The sequence below is a fragment of the Monopterus albus genome, unplaced genomic scaffold (genome assembly GCF_001952655.1).
Source record: "Monopterus albus unplaced genomic scaffold, M_albus_1.0 scaffold138.1, whole genome shotgun sequence".
Lineage (NCBI taxonomy): Eukaryota > Metazoa > Chordata > Actinopteri > Synbranchiformes > Synbranchidae > Monopterus > Monopterus albus.
Window position 1 is genome coordinate 202,012 of NW_018128018.1, and position 11,735 is coordinate 213,746.

At 40.2% G+C, this 11,735-nt stretch overlaps 2 protein-coding genes across 2 annotated transcripts; both read right to left on the bottom strand.

The window, feature by feature from the left end:
* Positions 1-1,237: 1,237 nt before the first annotated feature.
* hdhd5 (haloacid dehalogenase like hydrolase domain containing 5) lies at positions 1,238-4,631 on the bottom strand. Its single transcript, XM_020613833.1, has 8 exons — positions 4,173-4,631; positions 3,613-3,828; positions 3,387-3,499; positions 2,883-2,976; positions 2,774-2,807; positions 2,474-2,648; positions 2,169-2,357; positions 1,238-2,044 (listed from the first exon to the last, which is right to left on the bottom strand). The coding sequence occupies exons 1-8, from the start codon at positions 4,275-4,277 to the stop codon at positions 1,630-1,632; spliced, it is 1,341 nt and encodes a 446-aa protein (XP_020469489.1). The 5' UTR covers positions 4,278-4,631; the 3' UTR covers positions 1,238-1,629.
* A 560-nt stretch (positions 4,632-5,191) lies between these two features.
* Positions 5,192-11,273, bottom strand: ccdc77 (coiled-coil domain containing 77). Its single transcript, XM_020613770.1, has 12 exons — positions 11,156-11,273; positions 10,318-10,366; positions 9,660-9,846; positions 9,429-9,571; positions 8,335-8,431; positions 7,788-7,878; positions 7,403-7,491; positions 7,103-7,251; positions 6,608-6,869; positions 6,342-6,467; positions 6,077-6,229; positions 5,192-5,786 (listed from the first exon to the last, which is right to left on the bottom strand). The coding sequence occupies exons 2-12, from the start codon at positions 10,350-10,352 to the stop codon at positions 5,640-5,642; spliced, it is 1,479 nt and encodes a 492-aa protein (XP_020469426.1). The 5' UTR covers positions 10,353-10,366; positions 11,156-11,273; the 3' UTR covers positions 5,192-5,639.
* Between the last annotated feature and the right edge of the window lie 462 nt (positions 11,274-11,735).

Consider the following 11,735-nt stretch of genomic DNA (forward strand, 5'->3'; position numbering starts at 1 on the left):
CCAACTTTTTCTGATTTAGGGTTGTAATTAAAATGTCTTCTCCCACAGACTAATCTAATACAGACATTCACATTAAGCCCTTCATAACTACAACCACTTGACAGAAAAACTGCACCTTTCTCATTTTTGTAGAAACTGGTACTACTGTATAATTCTGACAGTTTCACAAAGTAAGACTGCAGTGTTTAGTTTACTACTGAAACATGGCAACTTAATCTCGTAGATACACATTCACCCTAGCCAAAAGACAAATCAAACTGAAATATGATAGCAGTAAAAGCAAACAGCAGAACTGGTCTGGTTAAGACCTGCTGGGGGTGTCTATTTTGGAAAGGCAAGATGGCCCAGTTAGCTAGACTGTTGTGCAAACAAAACTCATCTTAGTCTGTAACAACACAACGTTGTTCAGACAAACAACAGGGTCAATCTTGAGTTAATCAGCTTTAGGTGTAACTGTATTTGAACTTCAGTCCAGAACACATGTATTTGGACAGTTATACATTTTTTGTCCTTCAGGTTCTGCGGTCCAGCACATGAAATATAGTTATGGATCCTGGCATAGCAGTGTCAGTTTTGTCTTTGTGTCCAGAACTAAGAGTTGCCATTTTGACTAAGGTGGTGTCTGTCAGTATGATGGATAAGTTGATTACCATGAAAGTGAAGAAGATAAAAAAGAAATCAGCATTATCAAAGGTACTTGGTTTTCTAAAATCAACAATTGGGTATGTTCTACAAAAGCAAATACACACAGGAAAAAACAGAAACCGATAAGAGTTGCAGAACAAAGTTCTATAACTAATGAAACCAAAAACAGCCTGACAACAATAAAGAGCTGAAGGAGGTGCAGTGAAGTCCTGGGAGGGCGTCACCAGAGAAGATACCAAGCATCTGGTGATGTCAAAGACTTCAGGCAATCATTTTTCCCACAGAAGTTTAAATATTACTTTGTATCTGTCCAGTAAATTTTGAACCCATAAATTCTGGGCAATGTTATTAAAAGGGCTGCATCTCTCACACAGGTCTTTCTATACTGATGTAAACTTACTCAATATTCAAGTTAAGTCTTGACACTTTAATCTAGTATCCATTACTGAAGTGCAGAGCCTGAACAAAAAAAATAAACTGTTCAACTTTCAGTCTGGACTGTACAGGATATCTCACCTGACATCCATTAAATTACAGAAAACTGTAAAACTGTGTAGTAAAAGCGTATAAGCCAACAGCTATACAGTCCATGACAATTTTAAGATTGATTTAATGTACAAAGGCAATAAGAGGAAGACAGACTTGATGAATATATACTACATGTAGGCCCATAGGAAACATTGTCTGCATGGTTCATGACAAAATTAAAAAACTACTGCAGCATGCTGTAACCCACTATCATGCATGACCAACTTAAAGTGTCAAACTTTTCTATATTTAAACTGCATATTGTCACTTATTGCAACTGAGTCTACTGCACTTTATTAAAATCAAAACAAACAAGTCACAGTAATAGCTGCAGCTCCCCAGTGATAATCACGGTTGTAGAAGAAAAAAAAAACAGTATGAATGAAGAGGCGGTGGAGCTGTTGACTGGATGGCTGCAAGATGGAGCCAGAATCTCAGAGGCTTGAGCCACTCGTCCTACCCCAGAGGCCAGCCCTCCTGCTGGAATATCAGCTCCACTGCCTCCTTTACATCCTGCACCATGAAGGACGGCTGCGTGAGGCTGGGGTTAAAGTGAAAGTCCCTGTGGCCATGGAAGATGCGTTGCTCCACAATTGCGTGTGTTGGGTCTGAGGGCAGCTCCTGCTGGTCTCTGCTATACACTCCTGTGCACACCAGGATGGAGCTGCACCCCTCGGGGAGGTCCTCCTGTGTCCCATAAACACTCGACGCTCCGCCTAGCTCTGCTGCTGTCATTTTAGGGGCCTCATCCACTAAGGGATCTACACTTCCTCCAGCACTTTTAGCCTGCATCTGGGCCCTGGTATGCTGAGAAGCCTGGAGGTAGCGGTTGTAGAGGTTGGCACCGTATATGTCAGCCATAGGGTTATCACTATAAATGGAGATAAGAGTGACAACACATTAAAACGAGCTGAAGCTAAAAAAAAAACAACTTGTGTCAGAAAAATGGCATTTGACTCTTAAGTGTTAAATGCTGGTCCCAAGTCAAGTCTCACCCTACAGCATATAGCCTCTTCACAGGTGTGGTCCAGCCAAGTCTCTGTGCCTGCTGCCTGATCAGCAGCTCAGCATAGTTATAAGTCATCCCACTGGGTTTACCAATCAGAGCCTCGTACTTCAGCTCATGGCCTGTGACCTTCTTGTACAGGTTCTCTAAGCACACCAGGAACATGCCATGACCAAACCTATGAGACAGGGGACATTTAGGATAGTAACACAGTAGTGACTTTCAACATTTTAAATAATGTTTCTGGGTGTTTTTTACATTCTAATAGGTGTCTTTACGAGACACAAGCTGTACCTGGGATTCTTCGCCTCTGCCATCCACAGCAGGTCCATGTTACATGCCAGGACTGGGATATGAGGGTACTGCACAGAACTCCAGTCATTGTCTGGACTCCCATTGGTAAGGAGCACATCAATGATAACCTGCAGGTTAGTCTCCCATCTGATTGGCTCACCAAATAAGATGACAGCTGTAGGGACAAACAAGTGAAAAAGGAAACAATATCAATATCTGTGTTCATTACACACTTCCAGTAGCCAGGCATTACACTTATAGCTTCAATGCTATTTACCATGACTGTGTGTAGAAACATACCATCTATGGGCCGTAAGCCTTTGGTGGGTGGGATCTGTAAGACAGTACACACAAACTGTAAGATTTCTAAATCATCCATAACTAGACATAAACCAGCTTCAATACTTACACTGCCTTTGGGCCTTCTGTTGTGATCCACAACATCTAGAAGAGGATATGCCTCCCTGAGCATATCTATAGTAACTACATCCTGGAATCCCAGGCTGATGTTTGGTATGTTAAAGTCAAACACAGATGAACAGGAATTATGAGCCATAAACATTTATGCCCAACATAAACTCAGGGACCACCTGCTGGCAATCATTGTCATTGGTCTTGTACTTTATTTCCAAATTATAAATTACTTATGAAAAATAGTCCGCTTCTCCAAATAAGGAAGAGGATAAACTCTCACCAACTCCTCATAAAGAATAAAAACAGGAAAGCAATCAGTGAAAAAGCCCCTGCTGAGAGACAGTCCAGCAGCAAAGGGAACAAAGGGCACAAAGATTAAATACTGATAACAAAGTAGAACCTGAACAAAAATACATTGAATAAACAGAACATGCACAGTTTTAAGGTCAACATTAAGAGACAGTGCAGGAACCAGAGTCCCTGATTTAAGGCAGGATACTTATGAGCGACCTCCACCACAGGACCCTGGCCTGACACAAGGACACACATTTTGTGGAACTGGGTGAACATTCGCAAAGGACTGTGGGATAGCACCACCTGGTCTGAAGACACCTGTGATAAAAGGGGAACAGATAAAAAGATAGATGAGATGCAGACAGACAAAAACAGCTCAGAACAAAGCAAGCTGAGGACACTTATAAAGACTTGATAGGTGTTCCGTTTACCTCCACCTCAAGCAGATGTGACAGATGTTCGGCTTTGGTCTGCCTCATGCAGTTGCCGGCGTTGGTGACAAACACCACAGGCACCCTGTATTTCCCATTTCGGTCCACCAGGTTTCTGAAGCACTGCTTGGCTGCAGGGATTGGTGCCCCACCCCGCAACAGCACTCCGTCAATGTCAAAGAGGAGCCCAAAGGAGTTGGAGCCCTGATGAGGGAGCTGGGCCAGAGAGTGGGGGCATATGCAGTAACAAATGATGAAGTTGTTCATTAACTTGTGGTGATACTTCTTCAGTCTGAGCATTCATCTCATCTCTCGAATGACATAGTAGCATAATAACTGTGGTTGTAAACATGTGGTTTCCACAAACCATAGTAATCATCAGTGTGTGTGTGCTGGGATTAATGTCAACATAGTACTCACAAGTGTTTCTCTCCTACATTTCTTTAACTTTAACAATGAAATGGGAAAGAAATGTAAATTCAACAGCCAAGAGTCAGTTGTTGAAAGACGACCTTACCCTCATTCAACTTAATTTTAATGTAAATAAAGCATTCACTTACATTGCAATAGTCTCTTGAGGCCGAGGTGTTGACTTGTTTTGCTGCTCCCTCACAGCTTGATTTCAGCAGCTGCCAGCCGGTTTTCAAAGCCCTTATTCTCTGCATTTCTCCAGGCACTTGTGTGTGTAAAGCCCGAGGGTAATAAGGCACAATAACAGACACAGCTTAGCTAGCTTTAGCCGAGCTGACGGCGAACGGCCTCCTTAGAAAATCCGAAGAATGACGAAACTGGTCATCTCATACAGTGACAGTCAGTAGTAAACTCTGCGCTACCTCTTCATGCTGTTTGTGCTGCGGCTGCCATTCTCTGTAAACACACCAACGGTATAACTCTGAATGAAAATGGAGGCGCATGCGTAAAGGAAAGCGAATGTAAAACGTCCTGGTGTGATAATATGACAGAATATGACACGTATCACCCACGCATAGAGACATACAGCAAATGCTATTTCGCTATTTATTGCGGCGGTGCGTCAACGTTGCCGCCATATTAGTACGGAAAGCTGTGCCTCTTTATGCATGACACACATCATTTATGAATATAAATTCTATGAAGAAAAACAAGTATTGGCCTACTGTTGGGGATATGTAAACATGTTCGAGATAGACAATTTTTTTCCATTAGTAAATCCGAAGGCAACTAAAAAAAAACAAAAACAAAACAAAACTGGTTATCTAATGTTTGACCAGACTAGGACCCCGCTGCAATATGGCAGGAGCAGAGACGCAGCCTTCAATCCAGTTGCAGCATCTTTACGATCTAGATCTATGTTATCTACCCGAAACGCGGTGTAATGTTTGTTAATGATAGTGTTTTTAAGAGAAATGAAACTGAAGCATTCACTCATTTTATTGTAACTGTTTTACAGTCGCGACTTAACTGCAAAATGTTGGTCAGATGTTTTTGTAGTTATCTTAGTAATTAGTAGTAACACAATTTCAATCTTTCTTAAAAGTTGTGCTATATTTTGAATGTAAAGATACCCCAATAGAATTTTACTGTCAATATTGACCTTGACAAGGATTTTTTAAAATCACGGTTTTATAAAGTACTATAAGTGTTTACCATTTTCATTCACAATTTTATATATTTGAAAAACTCTCCAAAATGTTATATTACTTTAAAAACAAAGATGAATGTTTCAGGCTTCTCCTATTATGCAAGCTGGCTCGTGGTCATGACTTACTGGACACTTGAATACAACAGAGCCATAATTAATGCTGTTACTAGTAACACCTATTTTCCTACTATAATATACAGTAAATAAATCAAAGTATGTGTTATGAAGTCTGCTTTTAATTGTCTTTGTTGAATTAAAATTATTGTAGCAAGAAAAAATCTTAATACAAAATAGAAATAACATTCACACTTTAGTAATAAACACAGTGGCACAAAGGTGCATGACTGGGATAAACCTCACATGGATTCTTGTCTACAAGTAGACACATAACATCACAGTCCATTTTTCAGCTAAATCTCAGCTCGTTTTCCAGCCCGTAGATCTTAGCCTTCAGTGCCATCAGCTCACCCTGAACCTTTTTCGTCCTGGAGTTAGTTTGGCGTACTTCATGCAGAATTGCCAGGTCCTGGTTGGGCCCAACATTCAGTGTAACCTGAAACAGTGGACACATAATATATGCCAGATTAAAATGTTTAAATCTTAACCCTGATTTCAGCATTATGGAAGGCTGGAATTATTTCTCTTCAATAAGGATGATATTTAATTTATGATCTGCTGGTATCACAAGCTTTTTTGTGTTCATCATTTTTATATATATATATATATATAAAAAAAAAAGAGAGCTCATATCATGCTTGTTGTTGAGATGAAATCAATAATTCTATCATGACAGACAATAAAATTAATCTGGATATCTGTAGACTACTCAGAAAGTGTATGTACCTTGAGAAGTTGTTTCTCTACATCCTTGAATTTCTGTCTGAGTTGTTTCAGGTCAGTCTTGAAGCCCTCCACCTCCATGACCCTCCTCTTCTCCAAAGCCTCATAGCGCTGAGTCATCAGTTGAAGACGCTTTGCCATCTTGTCTGAGCGCTCCTGCATACAGTAAATGGAAATATCAGTAAGAAGAAAGTAAGGAATCACCATAAATTATGAACAAAAGCGTGCATACATTTTACAGAAATAAGTATCATTCAATCCAGCGTACCTTGAAAATTTCCCTGCCCACGTCCCCCTCCTCTCTGATTTGGGCCAGTTCTGTCTCCAGAGTAATACACTGCTCCCTGAACATGTCTGCCAGACGATGGGCTTGCTTCAGATCCTCCTGCAATGCCTAATGAAATAAATTAATTTTAATGAGACAAAGAGTTTTCATAGTCCATATCAGTATCTATGTATATTACCTTATAGGATAGCAGGAAAGCTGGATTTATTTAGGCCCATAGTTAACATATATGAATGAACGAGTATTACCTTTAGGTCCTCCTTGTGCGTCTGCTGTGACTCTGGCTGAGGCCGGGGCACGAGCAGGGCTGTGCTGCTGCCTGGCTGCCATGTTCGTCCCAGCTCGGTGCCAGCAGAACCAGCCTTCCTCAGGCGGTTGTGGCAGGAGTCCAGCTCCTTCAGCAGTCGGTCCTTCTCCGCCATCCAGCTCTTCTCATGAGCTCGCGTGTCAAACTTAAGCTGTAAGAAATCTCTGGTGCTCTCATATAAGAGGTTCTGGGTTTTCTGGAGCCTGAGGTGCCAAATGCGATATTCGTACATTAAAGTCTGGTTGAAGACTTAATGTCAGCCAGAGTAATAACTATCAGTTAGAAGGGCAAATGTATTGCTAGATTTTACAAATAACCAACATGAAATAAGGTGTCCAAAGAGCATCATTCCAAAAATTCACTCAGCTGTAAGTCACATGGTAGTATTTATCAACTAAAAATGCAGACATTAGTCATAAAACATTATGAGACCCACCTATCAGTCAGAGCAGTGATGCGATCCTTTTCTCTCTGCTGTTGTGCCTGTGCTTCTTCTGTTTTGATTCGTCTGTCCTCCAGTAGAGACTCTACCTGCTCTTTGGCCAGACGGGTCTGTTCCTCCATCTGAGCCTGCAGCGCCTCCACCTGGAGATGTGAGCCACAAAATAACCATATTAAAAGAAAGGTTTCGTCCATTCTAATGCCCATCAAGAGCTTTTGCAATGGTCAAAGCCATATTTGCATGAGACGATAACACCTAAATCTCATTTCATGCATTCATAAAATTGACTTGTACCTGTAGTAACAAAGTCTGGTTTTCATTCTTGTACTGCTCCAGGCTCTCACCATTCGTCCTGTCTGTTGATTTTATTCTCCTGGTACTCTCTGCTCAAACAGACATGAAATCAAAGTGACACAGTCAGAAGAAGACAGCACTGTCTGAAGTAAGTATTCATCTTGCTGCTCACTTCTGAGTTTTCATAAATAAAACAAAAAAACTATCAGATCTTACTAACAATTATTCATTATAAAAAGCGTTTCAATTTACAATAACATGTTTATTACTTGATTAAAAACACTACAAAAAACAATTATATGCACACATATTTCTGAAATTATTGGACAAATTTAAAATTACACATATCAGAATGGCATCTACAAAAAAAAAAAAGTTTTCAAACCTTTTCTGGTCACAGTAGGTCTTAACTTTGTTGGCCTCAGACTGAGATTTTCCTCCAATGTGGACTCAGGGCTTCTCTGTCTGATAGTAACCTGAAAGACAGTGTGTCTTCAAAACATATTCAATGCAAACAACTTTTCCTGTATTTTTTCAAAGTGAAAGAATGTATAAAACAATGTAGAACATTTGTAAATTATAAAAACTTTTTAAATTAAAGGGTAATTTTAATTCTGCTGAATTTGAAATATGTGTATTAATGTCAAAACACTCCTCTCCAGTTCACATTTTTTCTATATACTAGTCACTGAAAATTAGGTTTGAAAATGCAGGAAATTACATCTAAATGATTTGATGGTTAGTGCAACATGTTCCTTGCAGATATATTGACTTGTTAAGGCAGGAAAAACACAAGTCTACTAATAACATTAATGCCTCTGTTCAGTTGATGTGTCCCTGCCAATTCAGCCTTTATTAAAGGTGATTAATCACACTTGTGTTTGACAAATCAATACCTCTGCTGTGAGAAAGGCCTATAAAGAACTGTGTACCTTGTGAGGAGGTTCCCGGTGAAAATATGTGATTTCTCCTGCATCGGGACCAACAAGGGCAAGAAGGTGCTGAATTTTCTTCCTGTCCTCCAACTCTCTGTACAACAGGAAATGCATAGATAATGTAAAGTGCAAAAGTGATAGAGAACAATAACAGCAGTGCAACACTGATGGCATTTATGAGAGGCTCTGCACACCTGCACTGGTGTTTTCACTTACTGTGGCTGATTAGTTTTCTGTCAATCAACAACAGTCTGTACATGTCCACACAGTATTGTGAGGAGGTCTAATCAAGGAAGTGAAAGCATTCATGTGTGGGGGTGTATGGACTTCAAATAATCAGAAATAATAAAGCAATATTGTGCTGTATGTCCACTGGCAGAGAGTCAGATGGCCCAGTACAAACATCCAATGGTTATTTTTATATGTCAAAGGGTGGGGGGGGTCTACTCCATTCAAGGCTACATTCACTTTACAGGCGTTAATGCTCAAAATCTGATTTTTTTTGTCAGAGACAATCTTTTTCTATTGATGGTTCACATTCATGTTTGCAAGTTACATGTATGCAGCTCCAATTTGAACAGCATTAGGTTCTAGTCTGCCACTACTGTGCAAAATTAACTGAAATGTCAGCAATGTGCATACAAGAATAACAACAGGATTTGTGAGACAGTCAAATTGTACAATTTCCTTAAAAACTGTTCAGTTAGAATGTTTCTTCCAGCTTGACGATCAGAAAACGAATCCATAAATGTGAAACATCCTTGTCTCTCCACTAAACCTCGCCAGTGTTGTTGCTCTCCTATAGGTTTACTTTTACCAGTCTGTGAGGAGCCAACACTGACTGAAGACAGCAGGGAATATGTGCATGCCCAGTGGAGGGACATGTTATAAAAAAAAAATTAATAAGACCATATATGGATGTGGCCCTGATCCAATGTGAAAAAATCTGATTTGATATATTTGCAGATGTGAGATCAGATCCAAGTTACTTGGAGAAAAAAGAAAAGCAGTCCTAATTAATGCTGTTAGTTACACTAGTGCTCTTCCTGCTATATGTTAAAGATGTTAAAACATCTTATGGCCTCACCCACCTGATCTTTAGTCGGTCATTTTCTGCGTAAAGACGCAGAGACTGCTCTCTCTCTTGAAACAGATAGACCTGCATGTCACTCAGGGCGTTTTGCAGCTCAGCAATCTCTCCCTCACGCTGTCGTATCTCCCACTGTAGCTTATGCTGGGGGGGATATCATGGATGGGAGAGAAGATCAGTTAACACAGTCCATGAAACAATGTCATGTACAATGACTCACCTGGTGTCTCACCTGGTCCTCTGTGATGCCTCTGTATTTCTCCAGCATCTGCAACAGCTCCTCGTGTTCGCTGTCAAACTGGGCAATCTTCTGTCTGTAGAACTCCAGAAGCTCCCTGGATGGACGCAGGTATGCCAGACGCTCATGGATGGGGGGTAGTGGGGAGTCAGGTTCCCGCCCAGGGGTCCGGATGTTAGCTCTACAGGGCAAAAAGTTACTTTATAGGCCTAATGCAAGGGGATTCATCTGCATATCAACCACTAGTTCACATGAACACTGAATGTTGAACCCAAGTTTGCTGCAACAAAAAGATTTTGGCTTTCTATATTAGCAACAGTCTACCCTGTACAGTACACGTCTGCAGAGAAACAACAAGCAATGATTACCTTTGCATTTAAACCCACTTAAGAAGTGACACTAAATCCATGGGTGTAGACTTAGAACTGTAACAGTAGGGGTCCAAAATGACATTCAGGAAGATTAGTTAAAAGCATTAGATCCTCTTAATGCTTTGGATACTGTTAGTGCAACATCCATCCATCCATTTTCTATACTGCTTAGTCCCAAACGGGGTCACGGGGGGCTGGAGCCAATTATTGCAACATCAACATCCTATTTGTTACAGAATAAACAATGTCTGTCCTTCTGTGTGTTAACTGAACTATCTTACCTGTGTGGCCTTGCATCTTTTGTTGGAGATCCCATTCCAGCACAAATCACTGAATGCAAGAGTTATAAGTAATAATATGTTAGTATATACACATGTTGATACTAGAAATGTGCATTTAGCTGTTATTCTACTGCAAATGGGTTTGGTGTTGTAGGCCTAACATCCAGATACTTTTAGCACTTATTTGTGTAACAAGTAGTGACAGAGACAGAGCTTTGCAAATCAAGCAGGAAGGGTCTGCAGCAGCCAGCATGCGTTTACTCTGCATATCAAGAAAGCTTGGGAAGCCAGAGTGGGCAAACCCACAGTATATATAGTTAAAAGATCTTTTTGGGTGCTATTCTACAATAATCACAAAGAGGTTCTAGGATATGGATGGTATGATTGGTAACGTAAAAGAGAGATTGGTTACGTTTAACGCTTAAATGTTCCTATTGTGTTAACATGCTACGAGTTAACGCTATTGCACAGCTATGGGAATGTCCACTGCGTGTTTGTGTTGCCAAAAGACTGGGCGCCAAGGGAAGCGGGACGTTTGAAAGCACAGTCCTCTCATTAACGTTTTGAATGCATGTTCAGCTAACGGACTACTCAACTTGTCCTTTTGAAAATGAGGTGAAAGCTGGAATAAAAACTGAGAGAAGGAGCACGCCCATTCTCCTTGCAAAGCAAACAGCGGCTATACGTTAGTGTATAGTGTAACGTTACGTTTAAGTCAAGATATAGTGACGGTGAATCTGAAAGTTAAGACCTATCTAAAGTAAAGCCAGCAGCAGATAAAATTATAACATCATAACCACAATAAACATCTTTTCATACTACACAAATTTTTTTTTACCGGTCAGACTTCCAAAACTCACGCGCCGCCCTGTTGTTCGTTGCTATCAAGCGTTTAAAATCCCGGAGGTTTTCGCCTCTTCTTCTTCGTGGGTTATGGAGAGACGATATGTTTCCACCTAGCGGCGGAAATTAAATAATGTCATAAATGATTAGACAATAACCCCGTACATTATGATGCCACCTGTGTGGCATTTGGGGCTAAGTAGTGTATCCTGAAATAAATCTAAGAGTAAAACCATATTTTATGTCGCCATTAGTTTCCCCTGTGTCAAATACTTATGCGTATTTAGAATTTTTTTATTTGTGTTTAAATGTGTAGAATAGATAGTATAGTGTAGTAGAGATACCTCCTAGAGTGCTAACAAATCTTACAAATAACCAGCGTTAACTGTCTAAATACATGATGGACAACGCACAAACGGCGTATAGTTGCCAAAGAACAAAAGATAAACATTTATCCATTTCAAATTAAAGGGCCAAATGTGAAATGTGTGGAGATCATGAAGAACACAAACATGACACAGGCTACTTTATTGATAACCTTTTTCAAATGTTATCCTTGCTTGCATTCATTACCA